The sequence below is a fragment of the Acipenser ruthenus genome, chromosome 52 (assembly GCF_902713425.1).
Source record: "Acipenser ruthenus chromosome 52, fAciRut3.2 maternal haplotype, whole genome shotgun sequence".
Lineage (NCBI taxonomy): Eukaryota > Metazoa > Chordata > Actinopteri > Acipenseriformes > Acipenseridae > Acipenser > Acipenser ruthenus.
In genome coordinates, this window is record NC_081240.1 from 6,052,504 (window position 1) to 6,077,165 (window position 24,662).

The window sequence follows — 24,662 nt, forward strand, 5'->3', positions numbered from 1 at the left end:
GAGACTCTGGTGAGGAACTACGGCACAGTGGGCTGTAGGATGTCCCTCAAAGTCCATATCCTTGATGCTCATCTTGATAAATTCAAGGAGAACATGGGAGCGTACTCGGAGGAGCAAGGCGAGCGCTTCCACCAGGATATACTGGACTTTGAACGCCGCTACCAAGGACAGTATAATGAGAACATGATGGGAGACTACATTTGGGGGCTGATTCGTGAAAGTGATTTACAGTATAATCGTAAATCTCGAAAAACTACTCACTTCTAAATCTTTTGTAGTCATTGTTGTATTACTTTAGTATAAATACATGTTAATTTGGATTCATATGTTGTTTTTTTCTGACTTATGTGAACGAAAAGACACAAATTCACCAATTTTCTCATTGGAAATAGGTAAATTTCAAAATATCACTGTCCTGGTCACAAAAGCAAAGTTTGTGGGGAATAATAGTCATTTTCTACACTTCTGAGGCATAAGCAATTAGGAAATAACACTTACTACCCAGGAACAAAAATTGTGTTACATAGTGAAATCATCAACACATGCAATTTAGCTTTGCATGTACTTAATCAAGGTTGAACGAGGCGCGCTGTGGATCTCATTCATGTTGAAACGTAGCTGCAGTTCACTTCAGTATCCAGTGCATTGTTAGCACTGAACAAGCTGTTTAAAGATGCCGTCAACTATAAACATCATCCCTAAAGATCGGGTGTGTGAGTTTGGCAATAGCCGTCCAGATGACAAAGACTAACTCGGAGATGAACTAATATGAATACAGTTTTTTTTAAAAAAATTATTATTATTGTAACTACACAGACGTATTTGTAATGTTTAAAGTAAAATATTGTGTTTGTTTATATTATTGATTGATGGCTCTGGTGAGCGTGTTACTTCCTTATAATTTGAAAGTTTATCAATAAATATGTTAACTGTTATTATTCAATAACGCTGTTTGTGTGTCTTATAACGTGACACGAGGGCGGGGACACGACTCCAGTTTAGTCTCTAATTTTAATTTCGGAATAAAGAGGATTTGTATTTATTTTTATTGGAGAATTTTGTTTTTTTATTGCGAAAAACTAGGATGTCTTGTCTTAGCCTTATCACTAAAAAGCAGCATAGCACCATCTAGTGGATATTTTACATATGACTGTGTCAGAGGAGGCGTTGGATAAACGGCTGCTTTAATGTAATAGTTTTTAAAAGTAGCGAGTAGTTGTTTCTTGATGAAAGAAATGCACAGTCCTTTTCTTCAGATATTAGTTTGGTTTATTCAATATATACAGGTTTAATTCCGGAAACAAAAAGAACACTCAAAGCAAACAGTACAGATCACACTTTCATATGCAAACTTCAAAAATTATGATCAAAACATGACGGAGAACAAAATAATATAATGCAATAGTGTAGGTTTGATCCTCCAGGACTCCTCGATCTCCAATACTAGTCTTAATGAAAGAGAGAAGTGAGCTGAGCTGAGCGCACCTTGATTAAGTAGCCAGTGACCTTATAGCTTGTGAAACGGTGTTGTAATTAACAGCCTGTAGGTAAAGTGTATCTGCAAGGGCAGCTTTCAGTTCTAGTACGTCAGGTGCAAACAAATACAATGTGTAACCCGTACTGATCTTGTGCATCAATCTATTCAGCTAACAGGATTCTACTGTATGCAGGAATCTGCAAGAAACTATACTGACATGCCTTTGACATGGCAAGTATTGTGAGCTGCTATTTACACGACCTCACATTGATAGGGATTGGAGCTGACAAAATAATCCCATGAATCTCAGCTGCTGTGCACTTCCATTCGTTATATAGGTCTCAAATGTGCAGTGTTGAAAGAAACACCTACTATAGTAAACATGCACCTTGAAGCTGCATCCACACCCGACCCGATCTGGAAACGATCCTAAAGACTGGAAATAAATGCATGACCCCGCCCGCGCATTCCTATTGGACACACTAGAGATGGGCGGTCCCATTACAAAACAGAGCTTGTTTTGATAAAAGTTTACCACCCTGACCTCCGGTAACTCTGATGTAAAATAAAGGCTGGACTTGTAAAATCTATAGAGCAGAGTTATTGAACATCCCTATATATCCAGCAGTGTTATTGTTCTCATTATCAGTAGTAGTAATTGTACAGTTGTAGTATTTTTTTTTTCGTGGTTCTGGTAGCAGTAGAAGTCCAATCTGAAGCCGGTGCATCTCCAGCTGTCAGAAGAGCTGTCTGATATTTTCAACACGATTATTTTATTGTTATACATTTTATATATGCAATCCCAAATGTGTTTCTTTACAAATTCCTTCCTTAATACTTTTTTGTTTGTTAACTTTTTAAAGTATTTTAAAATGCAACATTATTATTATTATTATTATTATTATTATTATTATTATTATTATTATTATTATTATTATTATTATTATTCATGTTATTGTGCGCAGGTCACCACTTACCTTGTATTTCTACCGATGCCATTCTGCAAATCTATTTTCTTTATTGTAAATGTTTTTGAAGACCGTGACGCATCAGATCATGGGTGAGTGTTTGAACCGTCTCTGACTTCCTTTACTGATGAATAATTATATTATCTATGCATTCAGACACTCTATCAGTAAACTAAAAACACGTACCCCTGTAGTTCACATCAAGTGCTGTGTGCAGATTTGTTATTATTACTATTAATGTATTTGTCAGACGCCCTTTGCGCCACCTAGCGGCCACAGCTCGTAATGTTTCCTAAAGAAAAGTAGAAAAAACAGCTTTTTTCACCACATTCAAAAGAGGAACTAATTTGATGAATCAGTATGTATGTTTTTATTTTATTTAATTATGAGACGCCTGCATAGACTGTATATCAGACCACATTTTATAAGCAGGTGTATCTGCGCATGTCGTTAACCAGAAAAGTGAAGCGCTTCCATCAGCCCTCATAACTAAACTCACACATTACAGTCTTGTATAATTCAATATTAACAAATATGTTTCTGTTGATATTTTAATTGTTTAGTCTAATTGATATTTTTAGTAACCTAGTGACTGACTTCAGGGTCACCAGTTTAACATTATAAAACATCAGATTTGTATTTCTCAATTTGTTGAAAATGGATTGTACCGTATTGATAATAAGACAATAAAACGCAAACTTGAGTAAGGAATGGATTATTTATTACGCAGGCTACGTATTAGCAGTTACCATCATAACATGTGAATAAGTTAGTTAACATGGATTTGGCTTCAGAAACAGATGTATTCACTGTTTAATTTATTTGAGAAGAATCAGGATATAGCAGTTTCATATTTGTCTGTTTCCTGACTGGGTGAATCAGTCGGCTGCATATGAACCCCAATTCTGCAGACTCTGCTGTGTAACAGAAGCAGGGCTTGTGATTGTCGGTGCTTTACCCCGAGTTCTTCTCCGCTCTCCTTTAATAATTCAATTGATACCTGTGAAGACATTCGTGTATCTCAATCACACTGAGAAACGCGTTCATACTAACATTGATTTAATACTCTTACTTTCTGTGTAAATAAGCTTTTAAACTGGCCAAGCCTTCATTTTTCTTTAACAAGCAGGACGAGATCGCAACATGTCAATAAGCGACTCACCTTTATTAAAACCATAATGAAAAATACAGTATTTTATGCTGAACACACTTTATTACAATCGTTCTGCGGGACTGTATTTACAATGGAAAAGACTTACGATTTAAAAGCTCATTTAATTGTTTCATAGATAAATCCCCGTAAATTAAACCAATGTTACTATGAACACGTTCCTCAGTTGTGATTGAGATACACGAACGGCTTAACATGTATCAATTGAATTCTTAAAGGAGAGCAGAAAAGTCGGAGGAAACACCGAAAATCAGAAGCCCGAAAAGTTACTATCCCAGTTATATTATCAAGATATGTTACAGGACATTGGAGATACACGTTATACAGGTGCAGAGGTATCAGTGCTACAGCTGTGGCAAGTGTTAAATGCAAAAGTACTAATGTAGCCTGACTACCCCAGAGTGGAAACCCACTCAGTAAGTACGGGGGCAATTATCAACCTGCACAGGTTCTTTTATTTAGTACTGGAAGGGGTGCGTGACAACACAAGACAGGAAGAACAAGCAAACAGAATAAGTTTTAAAATGTTTATTTTGGGCAAATCAAAAAATACACAAAGCAACTAACATAATATTAAAACAATAAAATGATGTAGTCTAAAATCGGGAGCTTTGCATATTAAAATAAAATACAATAAAACAAATCAAAAACACCAAAGATAAAATATACAAAGCACTTTCACGAAGCACACACAATGAAGTCTGAAGCTTTGTATATGAAAACAAAATCCAATAAAACAAACAGACCACCACTAAAATACAGGAATTGATTATACAAGAATACACTGATAAAAAAAAAGGATTACAAATCACTTATGTCCGTATCTAAAACGGATGCTATCTCTCTACCATGTGGACGATTTAGTACAGCGACAAAGTTTAAAGCAAAGTCCAATCTCGGATGCAAGCGGTTTCCATGAGAAGGGGATATGGAGGACTGGAACGCCTACTCATCCCATAAACCCTGGTAGCCCAAGTCTGTCCCTGCCTGGTAGTGTTGTTCGTTTCCTTAAAATCAAGAGACCAACAGCAGCAGCATCAGTATTTGTGTATCGCTCTCACATTAAAACAAGCCCCAGAACAACACCAGCCTTAAAATCAGGAGACCAGCAGCAGCTGTATCTGTGTATCGTTGCTGCTGTATTCACGAGTCTGGCTGTTAAAGACGTCCCAGATAATCAACAGATGTAGATCCTTAGCAAGCAGCTGGTTAATAATCGGGGAATGATTAGCGGTGACAAAAGTGAAACTACACAAAATACTACACGTGAATAATCAAAAGAAAACGTGAATAAAATAAATAAACGTGTCCTCTACATAACAGAATGAATCAAAACATACAGGTGCTCAAAAGAAAACGTGTTAAAATAAATAAGTGTGCAAACAATAAAGAAAACAACTATTACTAATAAAGAGCAGCTTTACACAGCACCTGGGAGAGACACGTTATACAGGTGCAGAGGTGTCAGTGCTACAGCACCTGGGAGAGACACGTTATACAGGTGCAGAGGTATCAGCGCTACAGCACCTTGGAGAGACACGTTATACAGGTGCAGAGGTATCAGCGCTACAGCACCTTGGAGAGACACGTTATACAGGTGCAGAGGTATCAGTGCTACAGCACCTTGGAGAGACACGTTATACAGGTGCAGAGGTATCAGCGCTACAGCACCGTGGAGAGACACGTTATACAGGTGCAGAGGTATCAGCGCTACAGCACCGTGGAGAGACACGTTATACAGGTGCAGAGGTATCAGCGCTACAGCACCTTGGAGAGACACGTTATACAGGTGCAGAGGTATCAGCGCTACAGCACCTTGGAGAGACACGTTATACAGGTGCAGAGGTATCAGTGTTACAGAACCTTGGCGAGACACGTTATACAGGTGCAGTTCCTTTCAACGGGCAGCAGGTGGCCTTAATGTGGTAGATCCTGCCTTGCCTTCATTAGGCACGAGGGTCCTTGAGGGTTTAAGCTCACAACACTAACTCTTGGGTTATGCGGTTGTGATGCGTCCCTCATTTGCTGCTGAAAATCAAATGAATTGAAGTACGATCTCGTAATTGCGTGATTTTATTACAAACTTAACACAAGAGCAAATGGAACTGATGTAAAATTTGTGTTTTGCAAAACTTGTTTTCCTTCTTGTCCACAATAACAACAAACGATTCCCACACCGCAGACTTGCATTTTTCTGTGAGCTTTTGTTCGTGGAATTCGTTTTGCTTAAGATTTTCTATCACGTCCTTCATAAACAAATCCATTACTCTGACTTTTAAGAATGATCTAAAGAAACCCTTCGATGCGGGTCACGTGTATGCTGCTGCGCTCTGCACGACATGTCATGTGCTACTGAGGGAAGCCAATCCACGCAACAGGAATTATAAACAATGATTTATACTACCAAAGAGAGCCTCTTTAATGGTAATTGACAGTTTGTGTATTACTGATTTAAACAAAATCAGACCCGACCCGGGTGATGGGTAGGGCTTTAAAGGTTTCAATGTTTAAACGGTAAATGTGGATTAAAAATATTTTCGTTTAAAATTTGTATTATACGTTTAAACGCAGTAAAATATATTACTAAATTATTTTTACATGTTTTCCGCATAGATATGTTTCCCTTTCTATATGTTTTCCCCTTTAAGGAAACCTGACCTGTTCTCCCACGTGATCACTCTAAAGCCGTCTTGCATAAATTAAGGACGGACCAACTTCCCGCGTTGTTGTGTATCTACAAATATGTTATATTCTCTTGGTAACTCTTCACTCAGGCCAAACAAACAGTCACCGTAGCGGTGTCGAATACAATACAGTTTCTGTAGCTGGGTTATAAATGAGGCGGGGTATTCTGTAAGGAATACACATAGAGAATGGTTGAATCAGTGAAAATAATTCACCGTTCGAGTGTGTTAAATAAATGTAATCATGGAAAATAAATAGAAACCTTTTTAAGGACGTAAACAATTAGACAATGTTGCAGACTCTTTTTAATGTCTGTAAAACATAAAACGCACTCCTCACACAGAGTACTATAGTACTGTCACTTTTGAAGAATAAGATCCCAATGTTCACATACAGAAGATTTATGGTAGTGAAACCATGGGCATAGCAGTAAATATAGAACTAATTAATTTCAAAACGAAAAGTTATGAAACCGTTGTTTTTTTCTATATTCACGCCACAAAGTAAAACACTAACGCGAAAAGAAAAACACGTACCTACTATTTATTTATCAAAAGAACGGCAAATAAGATGTCAGTTAGAAAGTACTTGCACTGTTTTATTTGACCATAGTTGTGTGGGTGTTCAACAGGACATCTGTAATTAAAGTGATTCAAGCAAGCTGAGCAGAGAAGCCATGACAGAGAGGGACGCGCGGATCTGAGGAATACACATCGCCCGGTACCACAGAGATAACACGGACATAAACAAACAAGATAGCTGCTTCTGCATCCAGCACTCAAAGAACATCAGATATTTGCAGAGCTTTTTGAGATATTATACTAATAAAATGGCGACTTGGATCGCGTTATTGAGGAGTTTGATGATAAAACGAGTGATGAGGAGATGATTTATCAGTATGGACTATGAAGAGTTATGTGAAAAACACAGCGAACAAGGGGTGGGGCGGGGCTGGAGATGCGGTACTGAGTGTCCTGTTGATATGCAATGCCTTTTAGACCTGTTCTAATGTGAAAACAAAATACTTTTAAACATCGTGTGTAAAGGGTTTTCTCTGAAAAGCTGCAAATTTTCCAAGCGCTGCACAAACAGTGTTTCAGTACCTGAAATATGGATGATGGAAAACAAACCGAGAATTACAAAATGTCTCACTACCCTTTTGTGTGTAATAGTTTGTTAAGGGTGATTACACCAGCTCAGGGCAGGGCCAGTGCTGCAGTGAGAGCCAGTATTGCAGAGGGGCCTAATGTGCCCTCTGTGTTCTCGTATCTCCCCCACCTGGTTATGGCTCCTCCACTTTGGACTATACTAAAACTATATCTCTATGCACTAACATTGGGCACACTCCCTTCTATTTTAGCCCTGGTTATGTGCACACGCACCTGCTAAACATGCCCTCGCTCTGCACTCACCTGCTAAACATGCCCTCGCTCTGCACTCCCCTGCTAAACATGCCCTCGCTCTGCACTCCCCTGCTAAACATGCCCTCGCTCTGCACTCCCCTGCTAAACATGCCCTCGCTCTGCACCCCCCTGCTAAACATGCCCTCGCTCTGCACCCCCCTGCTAAACATGCCCTCGCTCTGCACCCCCCTGCTAAACATGCCCTCGCTCTGCACTCCCCTGCTAAACATGCCCTCGCTCTGCACTCCCCTGCTAAACATGCCCTCGCTCTGCACCCCCCTGCTAAACATGCCCTCGCTCTGCACCCCCCTGCTAAACATGCCCTCGCTCTGCACCCCCCTGCTAAACATGCCCTCGCTCTGCACTCCCCTGCTAAACATGCCCTCGCTCTGCACTCCCCTGCTAAACATGCCCTCGCTCTGCACTCCCTGCTAAACATGCCCTCGCTCTGCACTCCCCTGCTAAACATGCCCTCGCTCTGCACTCCCTGCTAAACATGCCCTCGCTCTGCACTCCCCTGCTAAACATGCCCTCGCTCTGCGCTCCCCTGCTAAACATGCCCTCGCTCTGCGCTCCCCTGCTAAACATGCCCTCGCTCTGCGCTCCCCTGCTAAACATGCCCTCGCTCTGCACTCCCCACCTAAACATGCCCTCGCTCTGCACTCCCCACCTAAACATGCCCTCGCTCTGCACTCCCCACCTAAACATTCCCTCGCTCTGCACTCCCCACCTAAACATGCCCTCGCTCTGCACTCCCCACCTAAACATGCCCGCGCTCTGCACTCCCCACCTAAACATGCCCTCGCTCTGCACTCACCTGTTAAACATGCCCTCGCTCTGCACTCCCCACCTAAACATGCCCTCGCTCTGCACTCCCCACCTAAACATTCCCTCGCTCTGCACTCCCCACCTAAACATGCCCTCGCTCTGCACTCCCCACCTAAACATGCCCGCGCTCTGCACTCCCCACCTAAACATGCCCTCGCTCTGCACTCACCTGTTAAACATGCCCTCGCTCTGCACTCCCCTGCTAAACATGCCCTCGCTCTGCACTCCCCTGCTAAACATGCCCTCGCTCTGCACTCCCCTGCTAAACATGCCCTCGCTCTGCACTCCCCTACTAAACATGCCCTCGCTCTGCACTCCCCTGCTAAACATGCCCGCGCTCTGCACTCCCCACCTAAACATGCCCTCGCTCTGCGCTCCCCTGCTAAACATGCCCTCGCTCTGCGCTCCCCTGCTAAACATGCCCTCGCTCTGCACTCCCCTGCTAAACATGCCCTCGCTCTGCACTCTCCTGCTAAACATGCCCTCGCTCTGCACTCCCTGCTAAACATGCCCTCGCTCTGCACTCCCCTGCTAAACATGCCCTCGCTCTGCACTCCCTGCTAAACATGCCCTCGCTCTGCACTCCCCTGCTAAACATGCCCTCGCTCTGCGCTCCCCTGCTAAACATGCCCTCGCTCTGCGCTCCCCTGCTAAACATGCCCTCGCTCTGCGCTCCCCTGCTAAACATGCCCTCGCTCTGCGCTCCCCTGCTAAACATGCCCTCGCTCTGCGCTCCCCTGCTAAACATGCCCTCGCTCTGCGCTCCCCTGAGAAACATGCCCTCGCTCTGCGCTCCCCTGCTAAACATGCCCTCGCTCTGCACTCCCCTGCTTAACATGCCCTTCGCTCTGCACTCCCCTGCTAAACATGCCCTCGCTCTGCACTCCCCTGCTAAACATGCCCTCGCTCTGCACTCCCCTCCTAAACATGCCCTCGCTCTGCGCTCCCCTGCTAAACATGCCCTCGCTCTGCGCTCCCCTGAGAAACATGCCCTCGCTCTGCACTCCCCTGCTAAATATGCCCTCGCTCTGCGCTCCGGCTTTACTCATGAGCTATATGGTAAGTAATACTTATTCCAAAAATAACTCAGTTTTTTACACAAACAAGTAACCTCTTTTCCCCCATTTTCTCTCTCCTCCGCTCCACTAACCCGATGCCACCCAAAACAGCCAGAACAGGTAAGTAAATGAATGACATTCTTTTACAAACAACTGTACCAGACAGGATTTTAACAGGTACACGTTAATGCTATTATAATGTTTATTTGCAAGCTGTCCATGAGGGCTATTATTAATGGGAATGGAGAAACGAAACTCTGTGGTTATTTTAATTATGTTGTGATGAAGTTCAGGAGCAGCTTCCTCACACTCCTCCTAGTATGTCTTGTAAAGAAATATCCGAGTTTGTCTTCATGCAGTATAAATGAGATTTAAAAAAAATCAGCCCACCACTGTGTTTAGTGATTTATAACAGCAGAGCTCCATTTCAAAACATTGTTTCATTTCAAAATAAAAAAATCACTTTAATATTGTTTAGTATTAATTGAGTGATGTATTGATATGTTTGTATGTCCCCTCACCACTGTAACCCAGGACAGAAGATAAAGCTTCTTTCACACTTTCAAGCTATTCGCATCTTTTAACTCAGAGTTACTAAGTTACTGAATCCTGGAGGAGAGGAAGGAAGTCTCTGCCTGGAATCACACAGACCCCTAACCAGTTGGTGGCACTGTTTCAGCTATACCTGGGATGGCCAACCCTCTTCCCTGGACAGCCACAGTCCAGCAGGTTTTATACTGTTTGAAATGTCTAACCAAAGTCACATCCCGACATATTTGGAGTCTAAAGAAATGTAATTTCTTATGGTAAAAATAACGGGAATTCTGAATAAAAAGAAAGATTTATCAAACGTTATGTACGTTTAAAAATGTCCCCTTTCTAAATTATGATAAAGAACTAAACAGGCAAGAGACAAGGGGGGGAGGGGGAGGGGGAGGGGGACGAAGAATCAAGATTGCACGCCAATCCAGACACAAACCAGCCAATCAGAGCAGCCGCGGGAAATAAAAAAAAATCTTTGTCTAAAGAGTATAAATCCCACTGTCAATTACAATTGTGCTCTCTCAGATAAATAAATAAATAAAAGAAAGTACAAGATCGTGCCTGGAACCATCAGCTTTCAGCTCTCAGCATGAATCCATCCAGATCAGAGGCTCCGACACTCTGAGAAACACAAGGGAACCACACACTGAAACTCAACTGCTTTCTACACTAGGCAACAATACTTAAATATCTATTCAGGTCTTGTGCGATTCCTTGTTATAGTGTCAGTATGTGCTAATATTTCATTGGCAAATTGTTATTTAAAACCTCGGTTTTTATTGCAATGTGATATTAACTGTTTTGTGTGATTTCCGAACGTATTTTGATTGCATGCTTAATAAATACCATCTTTCTAAGAAAGGATTCTCAGTGTTGAATCATTCATTCAGGTTGAACAACCACAGCTTATTGAATTTGGATATGAGTAATTATTAGTAGTTTCTGGTAACGTGTAAATCTCTATTGTTTTCAGAGAGCGATATTGAAAAAGGTTTTCATGTTAAAATAAACACAATTGTTATTTTGTCAATAGTAGGAACTACATCCAAGAATAATGATCAAAACAATAACATCAACAGTGTTTCGGTTTCCTCTGATATAATTGCTGATGTCACCATAACCACACTACTTACACTTTATTAAATATTCCCACTAAGAAATAAATAATAAAACAGATGATGAATAATCAATACAGTTAATATCTCCCAACAGTTTTCTGGAGGTCCCTTTATTGCCATAAGTAATAAATACCCCATTAGTCCCCACAGTTTGACAAGGTGTATATATGTGTGTTCAATACAGCCTGTGCAATAAAAGGAATTGTAATTGATTTAAAGGGTTATTCAGAAGTGATTCGAGTCGGGGTCTGCAGTAGGGGGCTACAGTAAACCTGATTGAAGAAGGTTTACAAGAGACACTTTTTGTTCAACTGCTGTCATTTGAAACCAATTTGATTGACTAACAAACAGGAGTGACTTAAATGTAAGTAATTTGTTGCCACTGTGAGAAGCTCATTTTAACAAACCTGAGCCCCTGACCAGTGGGGGGCGCTATTTAAACTATACTGGTGGGTGGCCAGCCCTTGTCCCTGGATAGCCACAATCCAGCAGGTTTTACAGGTAACCCCTAAAATCATAAATTTCTGAAGACTTGGAACAATTTCATTTTGACTAGTTAAGCAGCTCATTTGTTCATTTAAGTAATTTAGAGATAATTTGAATGATAACCTGAACCCCCTGTAGCTCTCCTAGACCAGAGCTGACCACTCCTGATTTAACTGAACACATGAAGCTGCTAAATTGATCAAAAACTTGCATTCTTCAGAAATGGATGATTTAAGGGTTACCTATAAAACCTGCTGGACTGTGGCTCTACAGGTCCAGGGTTAGCCACCCCTGAGCTAGACTGTCAAGGGCACTGAAACACTGAGCAGGCAGTGTTATGCAAATGCAGATATGAAGTCAGTACCTCAGATGGTCTCTCAGGTTTGAGTCTTTGACCCTGTGATGATGGCAGTTTTGTTACATGACAGCCACAAAGGGTTCATGTTTCTTGTGCGATACCCGTGATCAAACTTGTACTAGAGGATCACAGAATACAGCTGTGTTCTGAATATGAAGATCATTTGTTACCTGTCATCTGGAAACCACAAAGTCACATGGACCATATATGGCAGCCACATGAGGTCACAGATAAAGATAAAGGTACTGTTAAGATGTGTCCTAAGGAGATTTCAAAATATTTAAATATGAAGCTGGTTCTGTATCTCAAACAAATTATGAGCTATGAGAAGAAAAAAAAATCTTGAATTAAATATGAAAGGACAAGCTTCAGATATGTGGACGCTGCAAGTCCCATCCTATAAACAATACAGCCTTGCTTGAGACTACGTGGACATTAAAACATGACTTTTGTTTTAAAACAACAACCGCATACCTATCGTGACTGTAAAATGTGATTTTAACCAATGTGCATCCCTGGTATAAACAAAAGAGAAAAATGTAAAGAATAAAAACAATGTACTTACCTGAATAGCGGTTAACGGGGACGGGTGCCTGGGGAGCTGTAAGAAGAAGAAAAAAAGGAACGGTCAGTAATTTAAATAGAACTGCACTGACAGCTGAAAGCCGCCATCTCCCTGAAAAGCACATTTTCACAGCGCTGAGCGAACAGTGTTTCGGTACCTGAAAAATGTATGAAGGAAAACAAACTGAGAATTACAACATTTTTCAAAGAAAGAAAAGAAAACGACTTCCCTGTTGATGTGTAATAGTTTGTTAAGGGTGATTACACCAGCTCAGTGCAGGGTCAGTATTGCAGGGGGGCCTAATGTGCCCTCTGTGCTCCCGTGAGTCCTGTATAGAGGGCGGGGGTGAAATGATTTTACTGTATGTCATGTTTAGAAGGCAGGCGGGGCTACATAACTGAGGTAGAGGTGGGGTTATGTTTTGTGTAAGCCATTGTCATGGGCAAGCCTCCCTTCTGCACAAGTAACTGTTATGACTTGCTGTGACAGGGAGATCTGTGCTGGCTGCTGGGCGCATGCATGAGCTGCAGGGGGGGTCAGAAAACCCCGTAGGGCACCACTTGTCAATCATGGTGCCGATGCAGAGGCCAGGTGGAGGTGCGCTGGCTGTCGCTCTGTGATTGGTCGGGGCGTGGAGCCGTGCAGAACTGACAGCCAATTAAAGAGTCACTGTTCCGTGTCCTTCTCTCTCGTGTAGGAAGTGTATTGACAGGAGTGTTCACAGAGGATTGTGGTGGAAGTTTTAATATCACTCCCTTAGTTAGAGACTCAGTAGAACAGACAAAATTGATTAAATAAATTTAATGATTTGCAAACCAGAGAACGCTCTCAGCACACGTGGTGCTAGACAAACATCGAGCAGAGTTCTGACTACACAGAGTCAGTAAGCATAATATACCTTTCAACCTACAGTTATTGCGAGCCAATCACAGAAGCTTAACTCAGTATATTTTGGATAGCAGCAGCTTGGAAGATTAAGATGAGACCAATCATATAACTCAAAACCAACTTTGTCCTACTTTGTAAGCAGACTGTTTGTCTTACATTTTCTGACTAAAACAGTGATAATTCTAGGAAGTGTCACGGATGCAGCTTGTGGTTACAAAATAAAGAGAGCTTCCTCTTTCTGGCTAGCAGTTAAAAACTTTCCATTCTTATAAAGCACAAACTACTTAATATATCATATCTCGAGTTCTCTATACCTTAAAAACTTGATACACATGTTATTTTAATGCATATGACAAGGTTAATGTAATGCATAGCAAAGTATTCTTCCACATTCCCTCCTTTTGTGATTTACATCACAATTCCTACAGAACATCGACCTCCACGTAGGAGAGCCTTCAGCAGTGAGTAAAGGCATAGCCCTGTAAATAATCTCTTTTGTTTCTTAAGCACATATTTCAAATTACAGAATGATAACGTAGCAATAAGCAATACCAATATTGAAATAAGCGAGGACACATGTCCCACCACATTCCACTAGTCAGCCCAGTCCACTCAAGCACTTTCTCCAGCTAATCCACATAGGATACCCCACCCGCATGATCGGGCATCTGCTAATATCAGTTGACCAGTGTTGCCCGCCAGCGATGCCTGCACTATCACTACTCTTGAGTGAACGTCCATAAGCTGCGTGTTAATGTGTGCCAATGCCATCAGCATACCTGTATGATTAATTGTCTTCATCCATTCTTCAGCATCTTCGATAATGCCTGTGATGTTAATAGGTGGAGTGGGGTGCATGCTCAGGTGTCCCACAGTCACGACTCCCTGCGGGTGAAAACACACAGCCGACGACATGAGGCATACTTGGCCACTACTTCCCACCCCCATGCTTGAGGTGATTACACACCATGTTCCATTTCTCATCTGAGTGCATCTTTCATACCCTAGCTTTGGGTGTACCGTTGCTTCCATCAATTGCATTGACAGGTTAGTGCTGCCAGCACGGTCACACAGAACAGCATCACCAAATTCAATACACTCAGTGGCTTTGAAGTACAGGGTGGCATTTTGGGCACGCTGATCAACCCATGTTATTTGTGGGACTATAACCCGTGTTCCAATTACTACCCCTAGGCTACTGACCGTTATCCCGGTACTGTGGTGGACCCGACTGGTGGCATGTGGCACTATTAAATAAAACAAATATCTTAATCACATCGTTCAGTACATATCAGTATCCGGTCTTGGCTATCCCACGTAACATCTGTTCTCTCCAAGCTGTCAAATTTACATCTTCAATTATTGTGTCAACCGTCTTTCACCAGTCATTTGTTCAGCCATGGCCAATCTCTGAATAGCATCACCTGTTTTCAGAAACTGGCCATGGTTTTCATTGTCCTGCTGTATATTATCTATGGAATTGAGGCCTGAATTCACAGCCCCGAACCACCCAGCAATGTCGTCAATCAGACCCCTCCTCTGACGGCCACCTGCATTATGTTGGTAAGTATCCAATTCACGATTAAAGGTTTTATTCAATATTTTAGTTAATAGTCTAAACTCACCACACCTTTTGGTGTAGAGTCAGATATCTTCAATGTTTACTCTTACCAACGTTTGCAACCAGGTTACTCCCATCACAAATGGTTTTGCCCTCCCCACAGCTAGCAACCTGTCTGGGGGGAAATGGCATTAACGGGGGACATTGAGTGGAGTGGAACTGTGGCTTCATACCTCCCATATACCATGTATTTTCACAAGTACCGTTACACACACTGTGCGCTATCCTTTGCCCTGTCACATTAACACATGTCCAATTATTATCGTGGGTGCACCCCCACATTCTGCCGTTTTTACTCTCGACTTCTTGTATTAGTTTGCTCCTGTTGTCACTGTTTGGTATAGTTTTTTGTCGTCCAGAGACAGTCCACCTCCAGTGCCGCGTTACTGCTTACAGTTCGGTTGCATATTGATTCATACTGGACCCCTCCCACTGTTATATCACAAGTAGGAAATTGTTCAAACTGTGCTGGAGTCATTGTATTATTCTGGCTTATCAAATGCACAGGTTGCCACGTTCCTTCTATGTCACTCTCGAAGGGAAGTGGTCTTTGTTTCCATCCATTACCCTGTCGTTGTCTAAGGATTCATGTGCAGTTCTTCCAGGGGTCCCCCAAAGCCTGTTTCTCTGTACACGTCTCGTTCCACGCCCAGAGGTGCGGAATCCTCTCCGATTCTGGAATGACATAATACCTGGAACACAAATCATGCTACTGTCCGTTGCTGCTCCTGCTGTCTGTGGAAAGAGATATACCATTAGTTTCGGGGTATTCAGTGTCAGCAAATTCAAATTGAGATGTATCCACGCGGTGGTACCGTTTGGTCTGTGTCCAATGTACTTACTTAACCCCATGTGGGAGCTTCACTGCTACACTAGTTTGTGTCACCATCAGCACTATGTATTAACCAAACCATTGACATCTCTTTTCCCTCCTTGTGTCTATTTTATGTGTCTATAATAGACTGCTGTTTCTTGCCCGGATCCTTAATAGAACCGTCGGCACTCAACCTGTTTCTTCATCTGTCCTTTTTTACATCAATGCATTCTGTTTCTCTCTGTGAAAGTATGACAAAATATATCTACTGACACAGCTGCTGTTTTGTGGTTAACAGGAAACCGCACTGCTTCCTTAGCTGGCTTGTTCGCTTTTTCGTTGCCTAAAGACAAAAGATCTGTTCCTTGACTGTGTGCTTTCACTTTAGCTGACTGTGTGGTTTGTCCAGTTCTTTTACTTGGTCCTATAACGAAACAATCACCTATGCCCGAGATTACCACAATTGTCACATTTAGGCTTCTACCCCTGTTTGCAATCTGACCTTCTATGTCCCATTTTACCACAGTTCTGACATACTCCATCAAATTGTACAGCACTTATTTTCTTTTTTATATTCCTTCTGTCTGTTTACAACTGCTACTGCCCAATTCATTACTCTTTCGTGTGCGTTCCCTGGGTTTAGTTTATTCCCAGCTCAATTGCCTTCTGCAAATGTGGACCCAGTCCACTAATTAATGCCTGTACAAACACTTGATCTGACTCTTTTGGTCAACACTTCCTTAATAATCAGGATAAGCTTCCCACTTGCGTACTCCATAATCCTGCACTGACTCATTCTCTTTCTGCTTGACCCCCATTATTACGGGCCAGTCAATACGTGTCCCCTCAATAGCTTGTTCAATTGTTGCTTTCAAGTATTGTCTTTGGTCTCGTATTGTATCATCTTCTGAGTAGGTACTGTCCCTGATCTCTTCCCGTAATTTGGCTAGAATCCCCGCTTCGCATGCTCCCATGGTCAATGTCCACACCTCAGTTTCAGTTAATCCGTGTGACATAGCCTGTTGCTCTACCTTAGTTCGATAATCTTTAGTTACACATTTGCATTCAATCTTTGGCAGGCATGCTCCTAATGACTGCTTTTCTAACAGCGTTAATGCATAAACTGTCATTTCCTTTCCCCATTGTGCTTCTCACGCACTCTTACTGGTAATGCAACTTTATTTATTTATTTATTTATTTATTTATTTTTTACAGTATAATTTCAATCGGTTCCTGCTGCATTAAACCACAATCTTGTTTATGTGACGCCCATGCATCTGGGTAAACTGCACAGACTTTTCCCCATTTATTGTTCACCCAATCCTTAATATATGCTTTTACTGCACTAACATTTGCTGTTTGACTTGCAACTTGATATAGTATTTATGCATCCGACCTGGTGTAATATATTATTGCCTAATATTGTCCCTTCAGCAGAGTTACATACATAAAAATGATCGACAATATACATGTATCCTAAATCTATTCTTCTCTGTATCGTACAGCTTCTCGCTAAAACTGTTCCAATCAATATCACTGCTCTCTGTTTAATCCACCACTCACGCTGTTGAACTGGATTCCATGCTGGATCCCATTGTTCATCCAGTATTCCCTTCTGCCATCTACTATGTTTGATTTCTACATAATCCATTATCTCAGATGACATTATGTCTTCCTTATACAACTCAATATGTTTATATTGACTTCAAGTTACTCTCCTAAACACAACTTTGAATTAATACAATACAACACAACAACACACAGGTCTAAGACAACACACCTCGCAAGGAATTCCTATTATACTAATCCACACTAAATACTATACAATAGTGCCACAACGGCAAACACTAGACCTTACATGCCCGTCTACTGGGACTTAATTTGCCCTCTGTCAAGTCTCAAATCCCAGTGCAACAAACACCCACAAAGATTCTTTAAATGCTCAGTCAAACTACAAACTCAACTGTTAGCGACTGGATCCACTAAATATTGGGGATGGTAATTAAAACATACTCACCCTCCTTGGACAGTCGATAACAGACAAATCAGCGCGACAACTAATTGCAAACTGTTCGTGACGTCAAAACGATAGTGGGGTTTTTTGAAAAGACAGCCTGTTTTATTGATCTTATAAGCTTTAATACGCAGCGCAAAGGAAGTCAGCAAATGTATTCAAAATACAATTCTGACATTCACATTAAATATGAACAAAATGTGCACATGGACAGACAATGAAACAGAGAGAAAGAAAGAAAAGAATCAAAGAAAAAGAAATATCAATCAATTTACTCTTACTCAATTAATCTGATTTTATGACGTCATATACAAGGTCCCAGACTTTTTAAGAGATTTCAAATCTATTTTTTAATTTGTCTTTGACTCCAACCATCAACAATTAATTTGTTTAAACAATCTGTATTTTTTTCTTTTATTTTTTAATTATTACCTGGCCAACCAGAACTTTATTAAACTTGACTTAGCATTGCACAAGTCATTTTGCGTCAGGAGACCTCATCCCCATCTATCATGCATGTTTCTCTGACATCCTGTCAAACTAGTGTAATCAACAATACTACTTTTTGCCGCACCCATGAAATCACTTAGTCTTCTAATTCCTCTTAAACACGGTTCTTCTCAATATCCTCTGATCTTAACACCAATCGCCTATTTATTCAAATCAAATCTCATTCATCACCAGCATACATTCTCTCATTTACGCCAGCGATTTCAAACATATACACAAAAAAATGAAAGGACAAATGACAAACTATTAGTTCAATTAACTTTTGAGTTATTAATTCAATTAACTTCTAAACATGAACGATAATTATCCTAGGATTTCAATAATTAGTTTAAACGGGACTCTCGCCCGTTTCTTGTACAATTGTAAGTATCCTTAAACGTGTTTCTTTTACAATGGAATTCTTGTCCAATTGTAAGAATCCTTACTTATTTAATACAAAATTGCCATCTCACCGTGTCTCAATATTGTCCGGGATCCTTTATCCGCCTCATTGACGCCCCCAGCCAGATTCGAAGCGGACCCCATCAAACTTTTTAGTTACGGCCGTCCTGACCCAAGTTAAGAATAGGTCTCACCGGTGATTTACTCCGTTTCCCGGGACGATCAATGGACGGAGTTTAGGACCCTGCTCGCAGCACCAGATTGTGGTGGAAGTTTTAATATCACTCCCTTAGTTAGAGACTCAGTAGAACAGACAAAATTGATTAAATAAATTTAATGATTTGCAAACCAGAGAACGCTCTCAGCACACGTGGTGTTAGACAAACATCGAGCAGAGTTCTGACTACACAGAGTCAGTAAGCATAATATACCTTGCAACCTACAGTTATTGCGAGCCAATCACAGAAGCTTAACTCAGTATACGTTGGATAGCAGCAGCTTGGAAGATTAAGATGAGACCAATCATATAACTCAAAACCAACTTTGTCCTACTTTGCAAGCAGACTGTTTGTCTTACATTTTCTGACTAAAACAGTGATAATTCTAGGAAGTGTCACGGATGCAGCTTGCGGTTACAAAATAAAGAGAGCTTCCTCTTTCTGGCTAGCAGTTAAAAACTTTCCATTCTTATAAAGCACAAACTACTTAATATATCATATCTCGAGTTCTCTATACCTTAAAAACTTGATACACATGTTATTTTAATGCATATGACAAGGTTAATGTAATGCATAGCAAAGTATTCTTCCACAGGATTGCTGAATTCTGACGGCATGCAGCTGAGATTATTACGCTGGGTCAGAGCAAGCTGAGAGAACACCAGAGCTCTGTTATACCCCGAAGGAAAGAGGCTTGGAAAGAGAAGGAATAAAGAAGCGGTTTCACCTGGAGTCTGTCCGGTACTGCCCGAGCAGGCAACAGGTGTAAAATTAGTAATAGATTGATGGAATTTGAATGTCCCACAGGGAGATAGATTGGGAAAATGACCAGTCACTCGATATCCACAACTTTCTTTTGTAGTTTTATTTTCTGTGTTTATTCCATCATGAACCTACACAGAGGACTGATAAATTTAATATATATGTTTGTGCAAAAGATAAAAAGATAAATACATTATCAGAAAATCAAATGAACTGAAGTACGATCTCGTAATTGCGTCATTTTATTACAAACTTAACACAAGAGCAAATGGAATTCATGTAAAATTTGTGTTTTGCAAAACTTGTTTTCCTTCTTTGTCCACAATAACAACAAACGATTCCCACTCCGCAGACTTGCATTTTTCTGTGAGCTTTTGTTTGTGGAATTCGTTTTTTCTTTCACGTCCTTCATAAACAAATCCATTACTCTGACTTTTAAGAATGATCTAAAGAAACCCTTCGATGCGGGTCACGTGTCTGCTGCTGCGCTCTGCAAGCCATGTCATGTGCTACTGGGGGAAGCCAACCCACGCAACAGGAATTATAAACAAGGATTTTTAGTTCCAAAGAGAGCCTCTTTAATGGTAATTGACAGTTTGTCTATTACCGAGTAAACAAAATCGGACCGGACCCGGGTGATGGGTAGGACTTTAAAGGTTTCAACGTTTAAACGGTAAATGTGGATTAAAAATATTTTCGTTTAAAATTTGTATTATACGTTTAAATGCAGTAAAATATATTATTAAATTATTTTTGCATGTTTTCCGAATAGATATGTTTCCCTTTCTATATGTTTTCCCCTTTAAGGAAACCTGACCTGTTCTCCCACGTGATCACTCTAAAGCCGTCTGGCATAAATTAAGGACGGACCAACTTCCCGCGTTGTTGTGTATCTACAAAGATATTATATTCTCTTGGTAACTCTTCACTCAGGCCAAACAAACAGTCACTGTAGCGGTGTCGAATACAATACAGTTCCCTTTCAAGTCGAAAATAACCATCAACATGAGATATTGCCGTCAGGCAGCACCGGTAGGCTGAGCTTTTATAGCAAAGCTGGGAGCTTACTTAACTGCGCGCGCGGGGATGCACTTCCTCTTTTGTCTTCAGCCTTGGTACGGTAGGTAATAGATAATAGAGCTTGTTAACTGATTGTACTCGATAAGCTTTACGCTTGAGAAGCTGGTTAATTACCCCTTCTCTGAGTTTATTTCAGTTATTGTGTTATTTAGAATTATATATATTTTCTTGTTAATATATATATTTTTCCTTTCGCTTTGCTTCGGCATCGCGTCTTCGTGGTCTCCCGTCTTCCTTTTCTTATTGTTATTATTATAATATATAATTTATATTATATTTATTATTGGGTTTTTGTGTATATATATATTGTTATATATATTTTTTATTGTATATTGTTTGGGACGCGTGTTGCGTTGGCCTTAGGCCACGCGCATTATTGCAGCCTCGGTCTTGTTTAGGCTAGACCGCGTGTGTGCATTGCAGTCTCCCCCCCCACCGCGGCGCGTTCTACCGCCACGTGGCTGCTATTGAGTATAGCCCACTGTCTTACACTATACGTAGTGTCTGCTGCAGCGTCCAAACAAAATAAAAAAATAAATAAATAAAAAAAAAAAAAAAAAAAGTTTTTTTCCCATACAGTATAAGGAAGACGACCACCAAGTGCATTAACTGTTGCCCTTATAAGCAGCACAACACCTTGTCTTTCGAGACTCAGACACAGTACTGGAGCACATAGCGTCTCCGCTTTGCGGGTCAGCTGACGTGGATCGTCTGGTGCAGTACACGCGCCCCGGCGCTTTCGGTGTCAGCGCTTAGGCGCCTGGTGTAACGCTTCGGCGCCTAGTGCTTGGGCTCAGTGCACGCAACGCACCTGTGCACGCACCTCGACGCTCGGTGCCTCGGTGCACGCACCTCGACGCTCGGTGCTCGGTGCACGCCCCTCGACGCTCGGTGCCTCGGTGCACGCCCCTCGACGCTCGGTGCTCGGTGCCTCGGTGCACGCACCTCGACGCTCGGTGCTCGGTGCCTCGGTGCACGCCCCTCGACGCTCGGTGCTCGGTGCCTCGGTGCACGCACCTCGACGCTCGGTGCTCGGTGCCTCGGTGCACGCACCTCGACGCTCGGTGCTCGGTGCCTCGGTGCACGCCCCTCGACGCTCGGTGCTCGGTGCCTCGGTGCACGCACCTCGACGCTCGGTGCTCGGTGCCTCGGTGCACGCCCCTCGACGCTCGGTGCTCGGTGCCTCGGTGCACGCACCTCGACGCTCGGTGCTCGGTGCCTCGGTGCACGCCCCTCGACGCTCGGTGCTCGGTGCCTCGGTGCACGCCCCTCGACGCTCGGTGCTCGGTGCCTCGGTGCACGCACCTCGACGCTCGGTGCTCGGTGCCTCGGTGCACGCCCCTCGACGCTCGGTGCTCGGTGCCTCGGTGCACGCACCTCGACGCTCGGTGCTCGGTGCCTCGGTGCACGCACCTCGACGCTCGGTGCTCGGTGCCTCGGTGCACGCACCTCGACGCTCGGTGCTCGGTGCCTCGGTGCACGCACCTCGACGCTCGGTGCTCGGCGCTCGGTGCCTCGGTGCACGCGCCTCGACGCTCGGTGCTCGGTGCCTTGGTGCACGCACCTCGACGCTCGGTGCTTGGTGCACGCACCTCGACGCTTCAGTGCACGCACTTGACGTTTGTCTTTCAGTGCTTGGTGCACGTGCCTCAACGCACCTTAAAGCTGTTCGCTTGGTGCTCAGTGCTTAACGCTCGGCGCTCCTATTACTGGCACGGTACGCTTCGGCATACAACGTGCTGCACCATGTCTTTTCACCGCTGTGTCACCTGTGGGACGAAGTTACCGGCTAATGACCCGCATGAGGACTGCGTGTCCTGTCTGGGGCCGGAGCATGCGGCATCTGCTTTGGCAGATAAAGCCTTTTGCACGTTATGTGCAAGCTTTCAGACGCGCACTCTGCGTCGTAGGGCGAGGAGAGCAGTCGGGGATCGCTCCCCTTCATCTGGGTCGTCACACACCCTTTCCGCCCCGCAGCCTTCTTTGGCTTCCCCGCCAGCGAAGCTGCCTTTTTCCAGGAGTTCGCCTTCCCAGGTTACCCCTGGTCAACGATCTCCTGACGTTAGGCATAAGAGAGACCGCTCCCACAGCCTTTCTGTAATGCGAGGCCCTTCTCCTCGCGGCGAACGCCCCCGTCAGATCTCGAGATCCCGCTCTAGATCGCCCCGAAGGAGAGGACGTTCCCGATCTCCTCGTCGCGACAGGCGAGGTGGTGTAACTGAGCTCACCAATAAGATGTCTCAGTTTATGGACCTTATGATGGGGCAGCAATCGCTGCTCATGTCCCTTGCCACAGCTCGGGCCGCAGAGGAGCCAGTCAGACTGGCTGTCAACCAGCCGATCATCCTACCACAACCCCTGTCCGTTCCAGTTGCGCAGCAGGACGCATGGGACGTGGATGCTATCTCTCGAGATGCATCAGAGGGTGAGCCTCTCCACGGAGAGGATAGTGTGGAGGCAGAGCTCACGTCCCACCACTCAGAGTCTGAGATGGAGGTAGGCGTAGATGACTCTTTATGGTCCCTAGTAGAGCGGGCGACTCGCCACCTGGGCTTAGAAGGGCCTGCCACTGAAGAACCTAGGCGCTCTCTTTTTGAGTCGCCTTTGGCGCAGGGCCAGCAGTCTAGGACGCTTCCGGCCTTCCCAGACTTTGTTAAGGAGGTGCAGTCCACTTGGGGGACTCCAGCCTCCGCCCCGGCAACCTCGCGTAAGGCGGCTGCCTTTACCATGCAAGGTGCGAGTGAAGCGGGTCTGGCGTCATTTCCGCCAGTTGGCGCTGCGTTCGCAGCGTTGGTGAAGTCACCAACACTCTCTGGGTTGGTGAAAGACCCCACCTGCCCTAACAAGCAGTGCAGGATCACTGAGGTGCACCTCAAGAGGGGCTATTCGGCGGCTACAGAGGCAGTTAGGCTGTCCAATCTGGCCAGCCTCCTCTCAGTTTATCAGGCTGCGCTAATAAAGGATCTCCCAGACTACCCTTCGGTGTCTCTGAGAGCGGAGTTGGGGCTAGTTGCCCAGCTGCTGGTCAAGCTAGCCCAGCTTAACGCGCGGGCCCAGGGCAGGAGCATCGCGTCTCTGGTGGTGACCAGACGACAGCTCTGGCTCTCGCAGGCGAGAGTCCAGGAGCATGACAAAGCTCCCTTGTTGGATGCCCCAGTTACACCGGGGCACACATTTGGCCCAGCGGTGGAAGAGATGCTGCAAAGCTCAGCTAAGGCTAGAGAGGCATCACAGCAGTTGGCTACGATATGGCTGCGTAGGCCTTTCCAGGTCAAACGCCCACAAGAACATCAGTGGCGTAGAACACCACCGCAACACCAGCCGCGTCCAGGGGGTACTAAGACCTCCCCGGCGGATACAGCAGCGCGTGGCCAAATCCCAAGGGGACGACCGCAGCGCACAGGGTGGCGACCTAGAGGAGGCGGCAGACCACGCCCTCGTGGCTCTGGCCAGGCCCCTCGTGAGCGAGCGAAGCCTAAGCAGCCCTGAGAAAACCAGGCAGCCATTAACCCAACCCTATACTGTTCCACAGCTTCTGTTTTGGCAACAATGCACCAGCGATATCTGGGTGCGCAAAACTATACTCACCGGGTACACCCTTCAGTTCCGGTTAAAACCCCCCCCCTTCAGGGGGGTGGTGGTAACTGTGGTGAAGGACGTGGTTCAGTCCTCAGCTCTGAATGTGGAAATACAGGCATTGCTCAGGAAGCGTGC

At 43.7% G+C, this 24,662-nt stretch overlaps 1 protein-coding gene across 2 annotated transcripts in view; it reads right to left on the bottom strand.

The window, feature by feature from the left end:
- Positions 1-4,129: 4,129 nt before the first annotated feature.
- Positions 4,130-24,662, bottom strand: part of LOC117432958 (E3 ubiquitin-protein ligase TRIM47-like) — a 46,330-nt gene continuing 25,797 nt past the window's right edge. The window contains exons 7-10 of one of the 2 annotated variants that reach the window (XM_059016339.1): positions 15,737-15,904; positions 14,328-14,433; positions 12,661-12,696; positions 4,130-4,623 (exon numbers count right to left, since the gene is read on the bottom strand). In XM_059016339.1, the coding sequence (XP_058872322.1) occupies positions 15,879-15,904 (26 nt within the window). In that variant the 3' untranslated portion in view covers positions 4,130-4,623; positions 12,661-12,696; positions 14,328-14,433; positions 15,737-15,878. Of the gene's footprint in view, positions 4,624-12,660; positions 12,697-14,327; positions 15,905-24,662 lie in introns of both variants that reach the window. The other variant, XM_059016338.1, reaches the window with a different exon arrangement.